General features: G+C 36.7%; 1 protein-coding gene and 1 long non-coding RNA gene across 4 annotated transcripts in view; one reads left to right on the top strand and one right to left on the bottom strand.

Annotated features, from left to right (window-relative positions):
* The window catches only part of LOC136836390 (uncharacterized), a 467,691-nt gene extending 444,030 nt beyond the window's left edge, over window positions 1-23,661 (top strand). For all 3 annotated transcript variants that reach the window (XR_010852383.1, XR_010852384.1, XR_010852382.1), the window contains 2 exons: window positions 22,188-22,545; window positions 22,963-23,661. This is a non-coding gene — a long non-coding RNA (uncharacterized lncRNA). The remainder of the gene's footprint in view (window positions 1-22,187; window positions 22,546-22,962) is intronic.
* The window catches only part of LOC136836388 (zinc-regulated GTPase metalloprotein activator 1-like), a 125,016-nt gene continuing 110,587 nt past the window's right edge, over window positions 9,676-24,104 (bottom strand). Inside the window, 4 exon segments of the mRNA XM_067100584.1 lie at window positions 9,676-16,139; window positions 22,415-22,541; window positions 23,656-23,760; window positions 23,762-23,787. Coding sequence (XP_066956685.1) covers window positions 16,066-16,139; window positions 22,415-22,541; window positions 23,656-23,760; window positions 23,762-23,787 — 332 coding nt within the window. The 3' untranslated portion in view covers window positions 9,676-16,065.

Here is a 24,104-nt window from a genome sequence, read left to right as displayed (position 1 = left end):
TATATATCATATATATATATATATATATATATATATATATATATATATATATATATATATATATATATATATATATATATACATATATATATATATATATATATATATATATATTATATATATATATATATATATATACATATATATATATATATATATATATATATATATATATATATATATATATATATATATAACATATATATATATATAATAACATGTATGTATGTATGTATGTGTGCGTGTGTGGATATAAAAGGTTCCACCTGCCCACCTTTGTAAGTGCATCCTCAGTAGGCCTTGCCCTTTGGTGCATCACTTAGATCACATTTGTTAGATCCGTGTATCGCTCCCAGCTGTAAATGTGGATCAGCTCGTGGACCCAGCAGTTTCATCGCTAAAGACCTTTCGAGAAAATGGAAGGCTGTACTCTTGTGGCACCACACCTCCTAGTGGGAAATGAGGTATATGAATAATATATACGTATATGTGTGTGTATATATATGTATGTGTATGTATATATATATATATATATATATATATATATATATATATATACATACATATACATTTATATATATATACTTACCTTTCCTCTTTATAAGCTGGTGGCCCCAGAAGGTTAGGTTCTCATTAAGTCATTCGGCGTAAAGCTGCTATAATCCCATGCACTTCTCTAACTTAACTCCGACCCGCTACATTCGGCTTATTACCATTAACATTATTCACGGTTTAGCTCAACAGAGGCATGATGGATTTTTCAGGAAGTAGCTTGAGTTGTTTCACTCATCTTGAACGGGATCGATCCTTAAACTCTTGCGGATGGTTGGAGGGTGGTAACCACTGGACCACGATGTCACAAACAATAACACATACCTTATATATAAATCTCTCTCTCTCTCTCTCTCTCTCTCTCTCTCTCTCTCTATATATATATATATATATATATATATATATATATATATATATATATATATATATATATATATATATATATATATATATATATATATATCCTGCTCTTTCTTATACAATAATAATAATATATGTATATATAAATTTTTTAATGCGAGAACTAACCTCACTCTTCCTTCGAATAAGAAGATACTGTTACACACTTTTTAATAAACACATCTTGCTTTAAATAGTATCTTTTTTAAAAACAGATATTTTAATTTGAAAAGAGATGATGTTTTGCGGCCTGAAAAAAGCTCCTCGAAAAGTTAGTTTTACATAAAATAGCAGTGTTTTGCATAAAAACGTTATCGTCAGAATATCTGTGGATAAATTTGTATGGGTAATACTGAAAGATTAGCAATAATTTATTACTTCAATAAAAATTTATTACTTCAATAAAAATGACAGAATTATAGCATAGGCTACTTTGGTCAGATCTTGCTGTGACAAGTGTGTGGAGAAACTTAAAGCCTCGTGTAATATTCATAGAAACCTATTTCTGATGCCAGCCTATATAATAGTCTGGCGAACAGAGATAAGCAATGTATGTTTACAGTACTGAATATTTAGCAAGTAATGTTCCTTCTATGTTGACAGTGATTAGGACAGGAAAAATAAATTATATAAGGTCAAAATACTGGCTTAGACAAGTTATTTTAAGATTCAAAAGTATTGCAGTTCATTTAGTGGTATGGTAATGTTAAAAGGTACTGTATGACAAACGCAGATTGCTCAGTGTTCAAACGATTTTATCAGTTTCATAATATTCAAATGTGAATACTTTTTCATATTTTCTCATGAGTTGAAATGAAGTATATTATTATTATTATTATTATTATTATTGTGTATTATTATTATTATTATTATTATTATTTCTCCGCCTTGTCTCGATTCACACATCATCTTTTTGAATAGAGAGTCACATCCTTGTGGTAGAATTTCATCAACACACTTCTTTTCTTGCAGGACTGGGCTTTATATTTGGCTGCCCCGTGTTGGTCATTTCACCATAAAAAGAAAAGTTGTTATATATAAAATTGTTACATCAGAGTACTCTTCTCATGGGCCCCCCTGTAGATTAATTATTCCTGTTTTTATTCTATGCTTAGAAACAAAGTTAGAAGATAAAATATCTTAGCAAAATATTTTATCGTTATTCACTCTTCTTTTGGATTTAGTTTTCTGTCCTTGATATTGAGCATTCGTGTATGTAAAACACCCACTCCCGTATTCAGACACAAAAGCAGATTTTCCAGTTATTTTCCTGTTTTCTAAAAGTGAGTATACGCGTATATATTATGTAAGCGCTTATCCAAACATTGATACATGAGGATACATAACCTGTATATGCTTGTGATTATCCATGCCTGTGAATATTGGAAATGATCGCGTTTGACATTAAAGATGCAGAATATTCGTTTCATGATCTTGTATGTAGACATTGGACATTATTAAATTTAAGACATGCACAGCTCATGCTTAATTGTCTGTGTACGCAGACATTAAACATTATTATCTATAAGACAAAGAATTTTTTTATCTCTGCGTAAATAGAGGAAATAACCAAACAATCCAGTATATGCGCGCGACTATCTGTAGACTCTAGAAATGACCAAATTTTGCTCCTCCATGAACCTTGATTGCTTGCCAAGATTTAGGCAGCCGAGTCTCCCGAAAATTGTTTTATTACGGCCCCTGTCGGTCTTAAAAGAATGTGGTGAAATTTAGGGCCGCGTTTCATTTGTTATCTCGACGAGATGAGCCTCTCGTTCGAATCTCGCCCTCATCTCGAAAAGATGGTAATCAAAGCATATAGCTTTTTTTTTCAGACGGGATAGTTTTTGGACGTTTGTGAAATATAAAGGATTTGAATAGATGTTCCTGCTCGCCGTAAGGGCCAGAAGTGGGATTATCCGTCAGGCTTTTGTCACCCGATTCTCCCCAACACCTTATGGCGCCACAGATTGACCGCTGAATTGATGGCGCGTAATTTTCGCGTTTGTGAGAATTCGTTCGCCTTCCCCCGCACAAAACTATTTTCAACTGACTAAAGTAGAATCAAGTTCTTGTGTCATTGACGGATGACACGAAAAGAGTAAGGGAACAGCAAAGTTCGAAGTGCGAGGGCATAAAAGCCAATTGTTGGTTGGCGCTAAAAATGGACCGATATAATGATCTTCACCAAAAAGTAGCTGTTCCATTGAGAGTAAGAGAAATCTATTCCTTTTCATTAGCAAGACCCGCCATCAATTCTTGGCTCAGTGATTGTGTGAGAAGCTTGCCAGCCAGGAGGGAGGGTGGAGAATGTTGGAAGGGAAGGGGGTCTGAGAGAGAGAGAGAGAGAAAGAGAGAGAGAGAGTAGATGCGTGCGTGTGTGTCGAAGATTCTGTTAATTCTTCTCTTTTCTTTGTGAAATTATCAGAGCTAAAGAAAAGTAGCTCATTAGATAAGATATATGTATGATGTTTGTAATATTCATTTTGACTTGAAGCGAAAGAGCATTAACATTTCTTAACCGAAACTCTTCATACTATTCAAATGCGCAATGCACTTTCACATATCTTTTTATCTGACTTAAGTGGCTGGTTTTGCATGCAAAATATTTATCCCTTTTTCTCTCTTTCCACAAATAAGCTTAACGTTTGTTTAAGGATTTCCCTAAAAGTCAGTGGCCTTTTGGGCTTGATTTCATACTCATAATAATAATATTAATAATAACAATAAATTTCTAGCTTTCATCTGTTGAAATACGAGTCGACTGACCTTTCAGTTTGAACATTTTGACTTTAAAAAGACACGGATATGTGAATACTGTTATATCAAGTAAGAAATGAAATAACTAATTATTGTAATGAAATGGTCAAGACATTTCAGTCATAGTGATCAAATGAAATTGAAGAAGTGCCTTAGAAAATACAGCAGTATTGCGCCATCATATTTCATATAGAAGAGTAGAATAGTGAAACAGCATGAAATTTTATATTTGATGTAACAGAAGACAACAGTTGTCAATCTCGGGTTGTGGCAAAGGTTTCATAATGCGTTATGGTGCTCACAATTTCACCGGGTAGATTAAAAGTGTATAAGCATTTTGTGATGAATTCTTTTTAATCCACAGGCATTATATCTTAATTCTTAGGTTAATGGAGATCACGAATAGGTGGCCGCCAAACTCACGGGATTGTAAGTAATCGCAGATTGAGCAGGCAAAACTAATAACTCTATGGGAATTACTCGCCATATTTAATTTAGTTACCGAGAATTCTTACCAGATTTTTGTAGATGTGTCCAGCTGTTGAATTTCTGTTCCAGAGGTCCTTAATCCCTCACACCGTTGAACTGTGGAACGCCTCCTTGAGGTTGTCGTGCAATTGGAACTTCAGAAGTTCAAGCTAAGATGCAATGAATTAGTACCCCAATACAATTCTTGTATTTTAACAATTTTTCATTTTTATCTTTTCATTTAATTTAATTTATTCTTTTTTAAAAAGTGAACCCTTCTTTCTGTATTTCTCATTACCTTGTGTTACTTCTTTCCCATGAACGCCATGTTCTTTGGAAGCTTGAATTTCTAGTCAATGGCCCCTGTCGGCTTGTTTCATATGAATAGGGTTCATCTTCTGAATAATAATAATAATAATAATAATAATAATAATAATAATAATAATAATAATAATAATAATAATAATATATCCCTCTCTTTCGAAGGTGAATTTCATCATTGTTCGATTTAGACTACATACGACTTTTATAACATCCCGTGACTTATTTTTAGAGCATCGCAGGCTAAATCTAGAGACAAGTCACTCCTGTTATTGAATATAACCAACTGCAGAGACCTCGATATAAAATCGTCTGGCTTCCCTTGCATGTCAAGGGTACTTGATATTGTGTTATCTTTAAAACAGATATGTGGTGACTCGCTCAGCCATTTATGTCGAATATACAATTTTAGGCTGAAGGCCAAACGCTGGGACCTTTGAGGTCATTCAGCGCAGAAAGAATAATTGAGGGTAAGAGGTTTAAATGGTGTAAGAGGAGGAAACCCTCGCAGTTGCACTATGAAACAATTGTTAGAAGAGGGTGGAAATAAGATGAAAGGAAGAATATGAATGGAGGTACAGTACAAGGAATGAAAGGGGTGGCAGCTAAGGGCCGAAGGGATGCTGCAAAGATCCTTGAGTGATGCCTACGGTGCACTGTTTGAGGTGCACTGACAGCACTACCCCAGTACGGGAGGAAGTAATGTAGATCCAATAGCATTCCTGACAAAAATGCTCGGAGTATTTGAATTGTCGCTACAGAAAGCAGCAAAGGTTAGCGGTAAATGCCCTTTCCTCTGTTCAACAAGTTTTTAGGGCCTAGGTTGCTAGCTCCTCGCCCCTTTCTTAACTCCCAGCTGCGTTGGCACCCATTCACAGCTGGGTCAGCTGGCAAGTCGGACCTTACTTATGCGGGCTCAGCGCTACCTCTGAATATATATATATATATATATATATATATATATATATATATATATATATATATATATATATGTATATATACATATATATATGTATGTACCTGTCTCTCTATTCCCATATATATATTTATATATTAACATATATGCTGTCTTAGATCAACTGGTCCTTTACCCGACGACATATGTAATTCTAATAGCCTTACAATGCCTCTTAACCTTACCAATTCTTCATGTAGTTACAAGCATATCCAAAAAGCGCCCAGGAATTCGAAGAATTAGAGAGGCACTAATGAATAGAATACATATATACTCTATATATATATATATATATATATATATATATATATATATATATGTGTGTGTGTGTGTGTGTGTGTGTGTGTGTGTGTGTGTGTGTGTGTGTGTGTGTGTGTGTGTGTGTGTGTGTGTGTGTAGATGAACAATTTAATCCAAGACTTGGGTGCAGAATCCATTTGTTCTTTCTCTCCTTCCACCGAAGATAAGGTTTCTGGCTTGGCTTTTCTATTGGCCGCTTATAAAAAATAAAAGTTTAATGGGATGATTACTGGTATATGTGAAACGCTATCCCTTATTAGAAGAAAACATGCCAATGAAATTGGAGATAAGGGAAAGTGCACATAATATTTAACAAAGAATTAAGGTAAGCTGCAGGCAGTAAGGTCAATTTCAGTCAGCTGAATATGCATCGTGTTAAAAATATCACTTCATGAAATTACTCGAAATAACGACCGTGCTCACAAGAGCTGACAACCATTCTATAAGAAATACCTTGGCAGCACGGAAAAAGATGCCGTCAGTTTAACTGGTTTTACTCTCTGCTTGTATGATTTTCGGTCATTCCCTTGCATATATGTATTTCATTTGTTTCGAAGAACGTGGGAAATTTAAAGATATATTCATTACATCCCGAAGAGGGTAGTGCCACCAGTGCACGTCATACGGTGTACTGTAGGCATTACTTAAGGTTCTTTGCAGCGTCCTTTCGGCCCCTAGCTGCAGCCTCTATCATTCCTTTTGCTATACCTCTATTCATATTCTTTCTTCCAACTTACTTTCCGCCCTCTTAGCAATTGCTTCCTAATGCGGCTGAGGTTTTCCTCCTGTTACGCATTCAGTACCTACTTATTCTCAATTTCTTTTTCAGCGCTGAATGACCTCGTAGGTCCAAGCGCTTGGCCTTTGGCCTAAATTTTACATTCCATTCCATTCCATATTCATTACAATATATATGGAATTTTCGTCTTTTGACAGTTAAAATTTGATAATGAAATTTGATTGTTACGCCACAGTGGTTGGTCGGCCAAGAGGAGCTCAAATTGGATAGTGAAATTTTGTTGTTCCTCAGCAGCGATTGGTTGTGTAAGTTACTCTGTCGAGTCACGGCCGCATAGTCTTTGCCACCCAATTAGATCGCAGTGTTTACTCGAACTTGAGGGACGGTGCTATGATTGTGCTGTCAGGTACAAGGCCTGTGAGGATGATGTGATATATATGATATATGTTTATACATACATATATATATATATATATATATATATATATATATATATATATATATATATATATATATTGGGTATATATATATATATATATATATATATATATATATATATATATATATATATATATATATATATATATATATATATATATATATATATATATATATATGTATATATATAATATATATATTACACATACATATACTGTGTGTATGTATATATATATATACATGTATAGACATATATCATATATATCACATCATCCTCACAGGCCTTGTACCTGACAGCACAATGTCGCACCGTCCCTCAAGTTCGAGTAAACACAACGATCTAATTGGGTGGCAAAGACTATGCGGCCATGGCTCGACAGAGTAACTTACACAACAGATAGATAGATTTTATTCGTTTGTATTTTTTTACAGTTCCATGCCCAACCATGGCCTGTATCTCACAAACATACCTCTTGTATGAGAGTATGTAAAGCTGAACAGCATAAAAATGCAATACTACAAAGGTCTTCCGCGACTACTTTCACTTCATTGTTAAGGTATTGGTGGTTAATTATATGTATAATTAAGTATGTACCAAAAGCGCTAAAAGAGACTCCCCCCAGCTTTACATTAACGTGTAGTGTGGATTCCTTTCATACACTGTTTACGTAAGGAGGCCATGTTTAAGACTTCACTGACTCGGAGTGATTATACAGTAAAGTCAATTACCAAAAGATTAGGTACTCGTTTCGCTTTCCCTGTTCTTATGCTACCAGTCCACGTATCCGGCTGTTACTTTCGGACCTTCTGCGTTAGTCTGTTTGTTCCACTATATACAGTAAGCATGCACGCGCACACACGTTTATATAATTTGTAATATCTTCTTAATCACGATTGTAAATGAGAAGTAACAATTTCACTACATCGCCCGTCTCGCCTTACTCTCAATCAGTTTTCTTTTCGAAGCTCTGGAAGGAACATAATGTTACATTTTTATTATCATGAGGTTTTCCTCATCTGTAAAATGTATACCAGTGTTTCTTTCAAATTGTCTGCAACAGAACAGGTCCTAAACAAGTTTGTAAATAAGAGAGTACCTTTTTTTTTTACAAACATAAGACTGTGCTTTAAAAACAAATAAACCGCTTTGTTTAGATATGTTTTTCTAAAAAAAAAAAAGTGACTGACAGAGCCAACTGAATTACTTTGCATTTTAAATAACCATCCAAGCAGTGCATAATATTAATAAGGCTATTTTTCCATTCTAAGGCATAAGATATTGACAGTTTTTCAATAAGAACGCCTGTGGTAATTTGGTTGAAAATTCTTCTAAATATTTTCTCCAGTTTTCTTTACAGTCATCCTTTGAGTAAATTTTTATCCAAATCGTTCATATATAACACTAATCTCCCTTTCTGAGGCAAAGAGTACTGGAAATTAGAAATTTTTTTCCATACTCGTTATTGCAGAACTTAAGGTGAAATTCTTGTATATTATTTATTTTTATTTTTTTAATTTACTATCATTCTGTGGTTACATCATCCAACTATGTATTTTTTGCATATGTAGACCTTCAGAGATTTGATGGAAAGTTCTTGTTAATTTTCTTTTCAAATTTTTTTGACAGTCATTCTTCGACTAAGTATTTATGATAGTGCATACATAGCACTAATCTTCCATTCTGAGGTATAGAGTACTGAAAATTAATTTTTAAAAATTTGATGCTTTTTCCATATGGTTCTATGGAAATTTGGCTGGAAATTTTAATTTTTTTCTCCATTTTCTTTATGTTCATTCTCTGATTAAATCCTTATCCATAATGTGGATAGATAACACTAGCCTTCTATTCTGCGTCATAGACCATTGAAAATTAGACACCCAAAAATTTGACATTTTTTCCTTACATTTTTTTCTTGTTAGTCGTTCTGTGACTAAATCTTCATCAATACAGTATATAAAAACACTAATCTTCCATTATGAGGCATTGAGTATTGAAATATGACATTTTTTCCATGCATACAAAAGTTGTGCTTATTTTAAGTGTGTCATCCAATTCTTCTGACATCCAGTTAAAGATTTTGAAAGCTTAGTTCCAGAATGCAGTCCAGCTCTTCACAAAAAAATTAAAAACATGAAGAGCTCGGAGCACAGATCAAGCATATCTTATTCTCATTCAGCATTTTAAGTTGATAAAGTGCCATAAATTATCTGGGGTCCTGTTATTAATTAATTTATGCAGATGCAAGGCCCATACCCATACATATGAGAATAAAAGAGATAAAAATATATGTATGTGATAGAAGAGAGTATCATCTTTTATAATTGGTCAGTGAAATGTTCTTCTGGAAATAAATTAATGGCAACAATATAGAATATCAAATTTAGGTTGAGATCCTCACAATATCAAGATGAAAAAGTAAGATCCTGCAAGCATACATAAATCACCCCAGAGGAATTCTTCATCCCAAGCTACTTATGCACAAAAGTCATAAAATTATTTTTTACGTGATAGCGCTGAACATAAAAGTCTTAGCTCACTGGTTTTCAGTGGTAGAAAAATTAGCAGTTTTTACATGAAAAACCTAATGGTAAAACAATATTTTCAAACATTTCCATTACGTATTTCACTGCACAATCGCACAGTGCTTATTATGATACCTATTTAATATCAGTGAATAAAATAGTAAGGCTTAGCCTTATAAAATTTATACTAATAAACAGGGGGGAAAAGCATTATAAAAACTTCTGTTATATCAACAATATATTAAACTTTTTTTATAAAAATGAAAATATACATGCAGAGTATAGGACACAGTTTTTTCTTGTTTAGACACCTGTTCAATTAAACACAAAAGCTACATGAAGGTGCATTCACTTATCACCAGAATGTAACAAAATACCAATTTTTTTATGCAATGTGTATTTTTCTATGAATACAAAAACCATGGACTTTTATGTAGGAGTATTCATCAACATGAGCTGGAAACAATCACTGAAACTTGGTAACAAGGTGGTTAATTGGAAGTAGCCATGTGAGGGTTGGGGAACTCGCCTATTGTAAGCTAGCACTTTATCATTCTGCATCCGGTACACATGAGCTGGTTGAGGTGGGATTATGATACAATTTGTATACCTAGGCAAAATACAAAATTACTTTTAAAATTTTATATTTGTTCCTACAGAAATAAAACAATACCTTTTACATAGGTACTCACTCCTTAGGTGGGAAGATAGTCTCTCAGCTGACTGGCTAGTTGCATAACCACCTGGGAATGCCATGCTTCTGGTCATGCTTGTGAGCAGGGGCCCAATGATTCCTGTAACCTCCTATACAATCTGGTATAGGGATGCAAGACTGATAGGGCCCCTATCCAGAGTGAATGTTTACAATCTCTCACTCTGCAAAAACTTGTGGGAAACAAGTACTGCCCAAAAGACAGGGTAGCACAGGCCAGAAGGCAGCTAGTATCTGGTTAGTCAACCACTGATAGGTTCAGATGATAGCTTTACCACTACCTTCCACCCCATTTTTAAAAGGAAAACGAGGGGAGTCACACTTTATTAGCTGAAGCTCTAGGACAGGATGCCTGATTGAGAAGCCTACCTGCATTGTGGCCCATCCAGCATGTACATAGCTTAACCAATGTCTTGCAAAGGAAGGAAGAAGGGAGAGAGAGCCAGTCACTCACCCATTCAACCTCCAGCCTTATGCCATCCAAGTACTCTAGGTGAGATTTTTTTTGTGGGAGAGGACCTTGGAGATTACACAACCTGTTGAGTAGCCACCACAGGTCCTAGGAAGAAAGTAACCAAAGACAAGTGAGTCACATCCCTAAGATAAAATGAGGTAAAGGTAGTCTGGCACTACCAGATACCAGCCTTGAAACCAAAAAGCTTTACGAAGCAGCTAGGGGCAGACCAATACCCCTGGCTTCTTGAGCTCTCACCCAGACTGGACGACTATCCTCCTCACAGGACAAACTGTATGTTGCTTGATCTCTTCATGAAAAAACAAAGATTTGTTATTGGACACCACTTCTTGCATCTCTTGATACTACAAAGACCTAAACACCCTGGACAAAGAGATTCAATTCTCATTCGATAGTGCCACAGACTTGCACTGAGCACAAAAGCATCTCATTTGGCTCCCCACTAACTAATTCTCATAACCAAATTCCTGAATCTTTTGTTAGATATTGATGGGTTTTGAGTTTTCACCAAAAACTCGACTCACAAGCTAGAATGAAGAATCCCCAGCCCTCCAAATACCAGAAAAGACACAAAAGGCCATGCAACTCATCAGCACACTATGATGAGGCTAAGACAGGCAGAACAAGTTTTGAGGGTGAAATCTTGATATGACACCTCTCCCAAGGATTTTATAGCACCAGTTAGGCTGCAAAGGACGAGAGTCACATCCTATTCCATAGGCCGAAGCCAACAAGGTGGGCAAATTGTTCAAAGTTATGAGGAAGGACAATTCTACCAAGGAAGAGAGGTCCATGCCTTTCAGCTGGAAAACCTGGTTCAACGTAGAGTAATAGGCTTCGCTGCAGGGACTGAGAGGAGCTTGTCTCAATGAAGGTTGATGAGTACTTCCATGATCTGCAGCCAAGAAGTTCTGATCAGAGAAGAACCCCCTCTACAAAGCCAGTTAAGATGATCACTCCCTGGTACATCAGTTGAGGCTACCTCAAAGTATGTGGCTAACAGAGAAGAGTTGAAAGAAGGGGAATCTCTGGGTGTTTCGTCCAGATCTAGCAGATCAGGTTACCACTCAGCATGGGGCCAGTGAGGAGCTACCAGGAGACCCATTGACAGACCTTTGTTTGATCACTCAGCAAATCACACTCACACTATGGGTTGCTATATAGTATTTCCCAAGGCAGCCCAGAGGTCTGGAATGGGAGAGAACACTGAGGGCTTTCTGTATAACTGTGTGGCAAATAGATTGACCACTGGAATCCCCCCAAAGCTTGAAAAGCCTTTTCCCATGCAAAACAGCAGGAATTAATCTGTCCTGCCCAACTACTCTTTGGCATTTGAGCTGGGTTGCCAAAAGATTTCTTATAGCCAGAATGTACCTGGCTGACAGCTAAATGGCATGACAAACCCTTGTTCACCTACAGTGATCATCACATGATCCCAGAATGTTGCTGATCCATGCTGCAAGCATTCCCAAAGTGTTAATACAGATGAAGGTCATTGTTTCTCCACACACCTGAAGCAGAGAGATCTCCCAGGTGTGAGCCCAACCCTTTTTCAATGAATCTCAAAACAGAATTATCAAAAAATATTAAGTTCAAAGAAAATCCCACTAAGAGGCTCCCATCATCTAGCCACCATGAAAGGTCCCTCCCTCACTCTTGGTTCAAGGGCACAAGGAGAGAGGAAGTCGCTTGAGGACAACCAACTATGTTTCTACAGCTTCCAATGAAATAAGTGTTGGTGGTGATGCCCCTGCACAAGCTTCTCCAAGGACAACAGGTGACCAACATTGACCTGCCAAAAACCAAGCTGGTTGCTCTTTTCACAACAGGAGCTTTGCTGGCACCTCCCTGAAGTTTGCTGAAGCCAGAGCTGTACCAACTGCTTCTGAGATCTTGGAGGGTAGGTCAGCAATGGGAGCAAGATTCCAAGAGCAGGGAGGTCAGTAGTCCTTGAAAAGTAGTCTGTAAGCATTCCAAAGAACACAGACTGATCCCCTCATGGCCGTTAGAGAAGAAAACAGTCCACCTTAGTTTCCTTTTCCATTGTTTTCTCTTTAAGCCAGAGCTGAAGGTAGGGAGAGTTGCCAAAAATGGCTGGTAAAACTCTTGGCCCTTTACAAGGAAGAAGAAATCTGAACTCCTTGTCATGGTTCGAAGGAGGCTGATTGACTGATTATGAAATTTAGGTCTTGAAGACCAAGTGCCAGAATCTAAGCACACTTTATACCAGATGCAGAAGGCATGCCCACCCCAGAAGGCTTTGATTGCTTTACCACTCAGTGTCCCAAAGAGCTTGAAGGAGACAGCACTGTGGATCAAGGTTTTTCAGTTATTGGAACACCTCTTCTCCTCCACTGCCTTAACTTTACCCTTTAGATAGTGTAGAGGAATCAAAGAACAAGCTGTTCCATTAAGTGAGACTACTTGCATCCAAAACTCGTCAGGAGAGGGCATAGACAAGGGCATTTCTCAGGACAAAGTCCAAGGAACTTTCTTATGAGACAGCTTCTGAGACTTTATTCTTCTTCCTTCAAAAGGGAGAGTGTAGAAATTGATGAGGAGGAAAAGCATAAAACACGCTTGTTTCCCCACTTTACAGTGTCCATGAGTCTTGCTCTCCTCGGTTATAGCAGATGTGTTGAGGCAGGTAGTAGCACACAGGATTTCAGCCCATTCTTGATACCGTGGGGATTACTTACACGAGCAAGATAACCATTACAGGAAGCTTAACTACATTAAGATCCATATTAGTAGCAGCCATGATAGAGAGGGAAGGAAAAGTCTGCTAGTACTCCAGTGAAGCCACCAATAAAGCAGATGGAGGCAGAGGTGAACCATGAACATGCACCACTGACTCACCTAGGCAGAGCTTGGCAAGCACACCCAGGTGGGCACTGCAGGAGAGCATGGGCTGGTTATCTACCCTCACATCCCCTCAGCAAGTCAGAGGAGAACAAGCAAAAGGTAGGGAGAGTCAGAGTGTAGCAAAACATCTTAGTCTGACTGCTGGCATAGAAAAAATACAGCTTTCAGCAGGCAAGTGCTGCCACCACTCACCTACCTACCTCCAGCTTATTATTTAAGTTTCAACAAGTTTCCGGCTCACATTGAGGAATATTCCTACATAAAAGGCCCTTGTTTTGTATTTACATAAATCCTGACAGTACAACACTCCACTAAAAATTATTCTTCACTACTATGAAATACATTGGTGACTATAATGTATAGATTACATTTCACAACAAAACTCTGTAAAGTATGAATTGCAATTCACAAAAACATAATGACAAAAATTCTTTTCTATGTGCTTAGTTTATTCGTAATAATGTTTGTGTTCTTTGGTATTTTTTTCTAGTGACTGTTTTTTCATATTCTGTTATTTATAAGAAGTTGAAGAAAAAAATACATAGGTCATTCACTTCTCAAAAAAGGATAATGAACAATACTTTAGCAGCAGTACCATCCTACATTAAAAGAATAATTTATAAGTGTTCATTACTTTAAACAAAGAAAGAGAATGACACGAAATGAAAATGAAAAAATTTAGAAAACAAAGCACACACTCAACCATATTTACTGTACTAGAAAAAGTACATTAAATTCCAATAAAAATTATTTACATGGTTACACTAATCACAACAAAGACTCATGTGCACAACAAACCAAAACTTCCTTTTTTTTTACACCAGGCCAATTCAGTATAGCCGGGGAATTCTGAATTTCTACCAAGGAATTCTGAATTCCTACAACAGCAAGTTTCTCATAAGTATATAAAATTGATGCACAGCCAGTATCATCATTCAAAACAATATGGGGAAAATTTCAGTATATATTCCAAGGTTGGATATTATTTTTATATATAAATATTCTTCAGTAAATATATTTCATTTGCTTCCAGGCTGGAACTGAAACACTTACAATACTAATCTCATATTATATATTTGTAAATGAATACCATAGCTTATAAGACTTATTTGTTGCACAACCAAAATGGACTTTCTAAACCATATAAATCAATGCACAAATCTAATAATATTGAGTAGTCATTATTTACAGGCATGTTTACCTATCATGAAGTTAAGTACTTATCACACATGGGATTTTATAAAAGAACCCAATCCTCTACATAACACTTTCACGCTTGACAGTCTAAACCACATCTTCCAAAATACAAAAACAATCATTTCAGTACCTTTAGTATCCTTTAAAGTAACCCCAATCATAATACAGAAATTTACTTTTAAGTTCAGCTTCTTGCTAACATCAATAAGATCATAACTTGGAGATCCTGGTACATGGCTTAAAAAGGTCTAAAAGGCCTCATTACTTCTCTCCTTATATTAGTGAGACTAAAATTAATACTGTCTTATATACAGAAAAGATACAGTAATATGTTTTGTAGATAAACTATCAAGTGTATAATAGACCTCAACAGTTGGATTTGTACATCTGTGATTCATTAAGTGTATGAGAAAAAAAAGGGGCCTTCCTTTGTATTCCCTCATACTTTTCACATTAAATATACCACAGAAAAATGCTGCCACTACACAGTATAGCACAACACAATCTAAATGTGTCACTAACTATGGTTATGAATACCTATTTGGACCAAGAAGGAACTTAGTTGTATTTACGGACCCAGAATAGTTGAAATAAAATTACTCCTAGGTTGCAAGATGATTAACTTGGTACTGTAAATACACAGCAAATAAAAAAATAATATTTGAAACTACTGTAACTCAAAGAAGGTAGCAATTAACATTCTTTTTTAAATTATGGCCTTTTTCAAAGGAAAGCATCTGGTCTCAGCAAAAGATTTGTGTACCTACAATAATGATTACACATGAAACTAAAATAGTTAGGTAAAGACCTGGACTGCTTTAGTTATGTCCAGAAGCCGTGAATAACTGTTTGTCTGGGATATCTCAAATATTTTTTATTTTATTTAAAACTAAACTATTTTATTTTAGGAGTACCAAACGTGTTTAATAACATTATAACTAACATAGATATGTTTTGCTTACTTCCTAGTAATAGGTAGAAAGTAATAATAAAACTTCCTGAATAAATGGAAAGACAAAGACCCATGCTTGAAACAGGAATTGTACCTGGCTAAGTAATTCACTGAGCATGAACAAACACAAGACATTAACCTCTGTACACACAACATACCCTGATGTTGCATATAATATGATACATACATACCAAATTCTAAACAGTTACCAGTTATATTACATTTCTAAATTCAAAGTAATTATCTTTAACAGCAAAGTTTACAATTAAGAAACTAAAATTTGTATACAAAAGTAATGTGATGGATTACCATAAAAATACGATAGCCACATACTGTAAGTGCTGCATATTTATTAAATCCTCCTGAAACTAAACTGTGAGGCTCAGTCATTTGCGTCATGTTTGGACACTTATGGTGCTAGTGATTCAAAACTAACAAGGCCTTTTAAGAATCCAACAAGTTTTGGTTCTTCTAGATTTTCACCTGGAAAAAAAGTCATATTGAATGATATTGGATAATTAAACATCTAAAGTACCACTTAACAACTTAGGAATAATTTTTTTTTTTAGTTATAAAGTATGGAAAGGATACAAACCATAATGCTGTGTAATTTTATGCTTGCAAATACTATAGTTATAACTTGATCAAGCAGCTGTTATGTAGATTCAGTAATTTTAAACCTGACTTCACAGAAGTTACACCTTCCTAAATTATAAAAGACAAATAACAACTGCTTTTTAACAAACAAATAATTTACTCTCATAAAGTAATAAGTAACCACAATTTAGTTCTAAATTTGCAATAATAATGATGCTTGGGAATATGAGGCAGCATATATTTACTCAATAAATTCTGCAGCAAATAATACTTCACTTATATTCATTTGTCTCATTGCAGTAGGATTTCTTTGGATATCTTTCTGTCTTAATTTTTATGCAACTGTAATACCTATGGTGACAGCAGATAACAAGGGCTTTTGTTATGCATATTTAAATTGGTGACATGTAAGATTCCAGCCTTCTAGTATCTTTTTCTTTTGCACTTAAATGATAACTACCATACATTAATCATTTTTATACTTGCTTCAGTTTGTGGCTAACAAAACTTCATTACATTTGTAAAATGTAAGAAATTGATCTACTGATTGCAATATTATTATGTGAACACAATCTATATAGCTGTGCTAAGCACCCTGTAAATTATAAGATACACAAAATACATATTTTAAAATTTGAAAATCACCCAACTCTAATGAATACTTGGGTCATCATGTTGCTAAGTTAGACGTTTTTAAACTTGAAAATCACCCTACTCTAATGAATACTTGGGTCATCATGTTGCTAGGAATAAAGTGTGTCCTGCCATGTAACTCAAACCTGCTAGAGCATGAATATTCTGTCATTGCTCTTTCTCACAATTTTTGTTTCCTGGGAAGTTCTTAGCATGCATCTGTTATGTAGAAAGGCACCTTCTTGTAAAGAGTTAACTGGAGGGAATCCAAAGGAGATATATGGTATCACTTCAAGTTGCTGCCCTAGTTTTTAGCTTTTTATTGTTTCATATTAAACCCATCAATCACACAGAGCCCTCACTCGTGTCCAGGTGTAACATGTGTTCTAATATCTTGCAGACAGGAGAGGTACAGTAACTAGGAGCAACTGTTCCACATGTAAAGCCTTCACCCATCCTCATTGGTTTGTGCATCCCAGGCCTACACATCATTGTGAGATTCTCCACAAATTTTCTTCAAGACCTTATAAAATGCTAGCTCCTTTATTAATTTTTCATTCACTCCTTTCAATTATTTCATCATTGTCTAATCTAACCTACATCTTTGTTTCCTCTTTTTTTTTTTTTTTTAAATGTGAGGTATTATTAACCATTCGAGATGTTTGGGGGTCCAAAAATGACAAATTTTTAAAGATGTTTCATTTTTCCAAGATATACAAACCCAAAGTTTTTCATATTGATACCTGCAGTGGAACTGCTTGGATCCCTGAAGCTTTGTAACAAGGCTTTAAATTTGGTGGGAGACAGTGTATGGATGGTGGGTAAACCATTCTCTCGTGCATCTGCAATGCATCAGTTTTCCTTCAGAATCAGGGGTGTTCTGAGGTAGGATTATAATGATGAAAGACTTCTGGTTTGTATATCTAAAAAAAAAACTGCAAATAAAAATTTACCATTTCTTCCGAAGAGGATACAAACTCTCATCTTTTATATAGAGACTTACTCCTTAAAAAGGAGGATTTGTCTCAAGTTTATGACTGGTGTTGATCTCCCAACCAGGAATGTCAACTTTCCAGTCACATAAGTAGAGGAAGAATGTTGCCCGCAACTTCCTTTCCGTCTCAGCATGTGTGATGCCAAAGATGACAAGGCCCCATAGGAAAAAAAGGAAGACTTACATTTCCTCAAAAGAGAGGAAGACCAGCTCAGAAGGAAGCAAGGTATCATAAAACCCCAGATATCTGCACTCTAACATCCCAGTTAAAGAGGAGACTGAGGGAATTACTTCTGCTGACTAATGAAAGTCAGGTAGGAAGCTATGTTGAGTAATGTTCCAGCATCTGGCCTGGCCAGTGAGAATATTTCATGTAGCTGCAGGGAGAAGGAAGATGGAAACAAAGTGTACCAGTTACTCATCATTCAACCAATCATTCACTACCAACTTTCAGTGAGATACTGTTCTGTTCAAATGGACCTAGGTAGCTACATATTGAGCAGCCGCCACAGGTCCTGGGGAGAATGTATCCAAAGGACTTGTGAACAATGCCCCATAGCTAGAAAGAGGTGAAGGTTGTTCAGTGCAGTCAAATACTCTCAATACCTGTGATACTGAAAAGTTCCTCCTGAATGCTAGGGTTGAGGTAATGCCCGACTTCATGAACCCTTGACCGGGGTACAGGGTCAGTATCTTCACCAGACGATTTTTACATTTATCAGATGACTTCTAAAAGCAGAATGTGAGTATGTTCTTGGATACTTTTATCTTGGGCCTAATTGTACTGATGAACAGGCACCGAAACTCAGGTCTGAGGTGTTGAATCTTGCACAGCAGCACTGCATAACTAGCACCGGACACAACGGCATCTCGTCTTGATCATCATCTAAAAACTCCCAGAGGGAGGGAATCAAGATGGAATTGTATCCCAGGAATTGGTGGGTTTTCAGCTTTCACAACAAACTCAGACATACAGAAAACAAAAGACCCCTAACCATCCTAGTGCTATACTCAGAAAGAGACATGCAGTTTGCCTTCTCGCTTCCTAATGCTAAAGCTAGCAAAGAACACAGTATTGAGTGTAACATCCTTGTCCAAAACCTCTCACAGGCTCATAATGTGCTGGAGAGAGGCTACAAAAGTTGAGAGGTACATCTGATGTTAGAAATCGAAGTTTACAGGGTAGGCAAGACTGCTTGAAGCTCCACAGGACCATGTACGTCTGCTGAAACAGAGAGAGCTGTGTCCTTCAGCTGAAGACCTGGGAAAGGGTTGAGCTGTTGCTTTACTGCAGACATAGAGTTTATCATGGTGGAGGAAGAATAGAACTCCACAATCTGACCCAGAGAGATACTACTTAAACAAAACTACAAAAGACAGCTCAATTTCCTTAGTAAACACCTGTCAAAAGTTTCTGATGTGACTCAACATCTTTCAAAGCAACACCCCAAGAAAAGGCTCTACTGCACAAGATGTATAATCTCCAGCTGTGAAGTGCAAATGCCTGCACAGACTGGCTTACTAGTTCAAGTAGCAGAGTGGGCCAAAGGAGCAGGTCTCTTTGGTACCTCAGCATCAAGAGACAGCACATCCAGATACCACTTGGTTGCTCACTTGGCAGAAAGGCATAAACACCAACATTGTCCAAAGGTGTTGGAGCTCGTCTTCCATCACAGCCAAAGGGACTGGCACTGGCAAGAATACCAGGAGTTTCCAGTTTTGCCAAATGGTGAGCAGGGTGGTGACCAAAGTTCCACACATTTCAAATAGCCTCTCCACCACATGCAGATGTAGGAACCATTCTGTCCCCATGACCTGCCCCTAGCCACTGAGTTAATTGGCCAAAACACTCCAGAAGCCCAGATTGTATTCAACCGACAGCTCAGTGGTGTCAAGCTGCCCACTTATCTGCCTGCCTTACCAACACACAAGGGTTAGGGAGATCATACCCCTTTGTTTGTTGATGTACGACATGACAGTCATGTTGTTTCTCGTCAGCACTACCAAGCATCCCGTAAGTATCCCATCAGCTGATCTCAGATGGCCTGCAGCACTGTACCTATTTCAATGATGTTGATGTACAAGTGAGACTCCTCAAGTCCACAGCCCCTAAACGAATGAGTCATTCAGATATGCACCCAACCCCACCATCCATGCATCTTAAACAGAGGCATCTCCAGTGGAGGAGAGTTCAACAAAACTCAACAAGGAAGTTCCTGTTATCTATCTGCCACAAAAGGTCCTCTCTTCACTTCCTTAATCAACAGAACAAGGAGTGTCAGAGGATCAACAGAGGGTGACCAGCATTGCTTTAGGCACCACTGAAAGAATGCATGTCAAGTTATCCAAAAGGCACAAGTTTCTCCAGAGATGACAGGTGATCCAGGAGGGCTTGCCAAAGCTTGTCAAAGCTATGCAGGTTGTTTTTGATGGGAAAAGAACTGCACTGAAACCTCCAAGTCTGATGTTGTGTATCTGCATGGCAGAACCATCAATGCTACTGTGTCAATCAAAATACCCAGATACTTTGTCTACTGTTTGGGTATAAGTTCACACTTCCAGTTGACCATAATCTCCAAAATGTGATGAAACAGGAGAATCTGATCTCAATCCTGTAATAAATGCAGCTGTAAGGATGCCAATCATCAAGGTACCACAACAGAAGGATCCTACACTCTTCCGAACACCTGTGGTTAAGTCATTCGTCAAAATCACAGCACTTTAAACTGAAAGACGGTCCTGTTGCAGATGAGATACAGGTGGTTCCAAGAGCCCAGATGAATTGCAGTTTTAAAGTATATATCATTCAGGTCCAAACAAAAGAATGAAGTCACTCTGTCTGATAGAAGCTAACATGGAGCATGGGGTTTAGAACTTGATGGGAGTCTGACGTGCAAACTCATTCAATGAAGAGAGATTGACCACTGGCCTCCAACCTCCTGTTGCCTTCTCCTCTAGGACACTTAACGGTAAAAGCCTCCAGGCCGAGCTGTTGTCTATCAGTGCGTCCTCTACCATCACGGCCATTTTTTCATTTTTACTGGACTTCCTGTCGACATTATACAACTGTTTCAACCAAGTTAGCTCCTTTGACACCATTAGCTACTAATACTGGACTTTTGACGCTTCCCACTCTGGCAATCCCAGCTGTGCCTTCAATAACTGTTATACAAGAACTTGGTGCATTTCATCTTCCACTGCTTCCTTCAGTGATTTCTGGGGCTTCTGCTCCACCCATAATGCCTGAAATGTCTGCTGTGCCATCTGCACCGGCTGTTTCTGCTAAGTAACCTCTATTTGCTGTGACTCAGCTGTGTTTGCACTCCTGTTATTCCACCTTTCCAGTTACTGTCCCTACAGATTTGCTACTGTAACCTACATGGCTAGAAGATATTCCATGGCAGAAATTCATACACGTCCAAGGAGGCATGCTCCTAAAGAGACTTCTTCCAAGGATTGTAATCATCACAGACCTCTCGCTACTGTCACTCCAAGCAACCTTCTTCAAATAAACATTTATATCTGACTAGGCCTTCCTTTTATCAGTGCAGTCACATAGTGATATGCAATGCTCAGCAAGAGAAAAGTAAAGTGTTGATACTTTATTGTACCTGGAACCTTAGTACACCTGTGAATCAATTCTGGTGTTTGTGAATACTTTGCTGCTGATTGTGTTGAAATTAATTTTGGTCTAGGGGACTACATGAAACAAGATCAACAAAAGGTGGCTCAAATATGAAACCAATAAGGTAAATGTTTCATAATTTTATATCTATGTGTTCAAATAGAAATGTTATTTATGTAATTATTTATCATCAGACTTCAAAGTTTTCTTTACATTTTAAGACTTTGTGAATTTTCCTGAATGCATGATGTAAAATTCAAGAAAACTATTTCTGGATCGGGTCCCGTGTCAGCCGATGAAAAAGTCCATTCAGCACGAAAAAACGTGTGAACGATGGTGCTTGCTGAAATGGAATGCGGCTAGCAGTGTTTTGTGTGCTGTCCACGGGTGGTACATGGGTTTGTAACGGCACCTCCCTGTGGGACTTTTGACCTTGGGATCTCTATAGGATAAGGTTCCGTGTTTTTGTAGTTCACCCTTTTCCATACACGACGACTCCATCTGATGGAGCTCGCTCTGGGGTAGTAACTCCAGCATTTCATTTAGCTTTCTCTGGTATCTAGCAACGGAATTACCTAGAAATAAGTGCTGAATGGACTTTTTCATCGGGTGACACGGTCCCTCTCCAGAAATAGATTTTTCCTTCGTCAAAATCCCTTTATACTGTAAGATTTATTTGCAGATATGAAGAGCTTCAAGATAAACAGCCCCCTATCATTAAGTTTGCACTTTTCACTTGAAATCAAAATGGTGTCAACAAAACAAAACACCTTTGTATCCTTTATCTCATCTTCAATGATTAATACAGACTGGCATCACAACTGTACCCCATCTTTACTCAGTTGTTGGTGATTGCTGAAGCTTTTTACAAAGTAAATATTGTACATAAAGGAAAACTTTAAAACTCACCTATCAAAACAAACTTGCAAGATCTTGGGGTGTTTTCAGGCCATGGTTCAATAGGATCTACTTCATATAACTCCTGTACAGCCTGCAGCATAACTCTACGAGGTTCACCCACCAATGACAACAAACCCTAGGTACGTAAGACAAAATGTATCAAAAGATATAAACAGCAACTATGACATCTTCAGCCATGGCAGTTTCAATTAGTCTTAGTAAAATAAAAAATGCACTAAAATTTATAACAAATGGATTGAGGATTGTTACATTTTTGCTACACTTCATGGCATGCCATTCCTCTGAAGAAAAATACTAAATACTTTAAGAAAACCCAGTACTTAGCAGTTTACTATTTAATAATCACTTCTGAATGAATATAAGTGATTTGAACTGTCAGTTTTATTTGATAAATCTTGGATATCTGTTAGTTACATATAAAAAAAATTATATTTTTCAACAAGTAAACAGCTTATTAACTTCCATAGTAGGTACAGAGGACTGTTTTCATAAATAGTTTGCTACTCTACAGTTCAATTATTTTATCCCATCTACAGGAGGTAATGTTGGTCATTTTACAATATCTGGAAGAGAAAACAATGAAAATTCTTCAAAGAATGACTGCTTTGTTTTGTGTCTGTACTACACAAATCCAGTGGGCAGTCATTCAAGGATTTTACAGCAGAGCCAAGAAGATGCTAATGTACATGTGGTTTGTTTGAAAGATCATTCATTTTTGGAATTAATCTATGAGGTACCATATCTACCATCAGTAGCTCACATTCAAATTTGTATATCTCACCAGTTAAATCTATGATGTACCATATCTACCATCAGTAGCTCACATTCAAATTTGTATATCTCACCAGTTAAATAACTGTAAATAAAAAAATCCTTGCTTATATCATCATTACTAATTGGATTTTCTAAACACACTTACTGACATAAATTCATATGTATATGGTCAAATGATTTTGTAAATACACTAAAGCATTAACAGTGATGAGGAAAATTATTTTCAACCCTTAACTGATAAAGGTAATTCAAGGCCAAGTTAATTAACTTTTATGGATCTGGTCAAATAATTATTTGAAGTATCTCATCTGAATAAGTGTGAATGTGCTGGGCCTCAAACCTAACTTTCTATGCTAATCTGTCTGTATCATAAGTCATCAATACTGCTTAAATCCTCTTATTGTAGAAAATTGCAAACTTATAATCATGGAAGTTCATACACAAATCATGCTTACCTTCATCCTGTAAATAATGACACTGTTCCCTGATGACGAAGTTAGCGATTTCTCCCACAGTAATGCTTCTACTAAGGTGTCTAAGGCATCATGTGTCATGCTACTTCATAACCTCAATAGTTACTATTCTCACTAAGCTGTCATGAGGCAGTAGAGAACAGAGGCATGGGTATGAGTACAGATTTATAATTAATATAATGTACATAACACCTTAGGAGTATAGGATGAATTTTCATTTTCATGATTAAGCAACTTTCAAAACCCTATGTAGTTACCTTCTGACATTACTTTAAATGACCACTATGTTAGATGTCTGCAAACTGTAACAAAAAAATCTTCAGAGAAATGTGTAATCCATTTCAGGATAGTGCTAATTTGTGAAAATTTATCTAAAAATCATCCAATTTCACTTAAACAGCAGCCAAACAGCAGCCACTTCAAACAAGACA

Source organism: Macrobrachium rosenbergii, chromosome 56 (genome assembly GCF_040412425.1).
Source record: "Macrobrachium rosenbergii isolate ZJJX-2024 chromosome 56, ASM4041242v1, whole genome shotgun sequence".
NCBI lineage: Eukaryota > Metazoa > Arthropoda > Malacostraca > Decapoda > Palaemonidae > Macrobrachium > Macrobrachium rosenbergii.
This window is presented reverse-complemented; position numbering and strand designations above follow the sequence as displayed.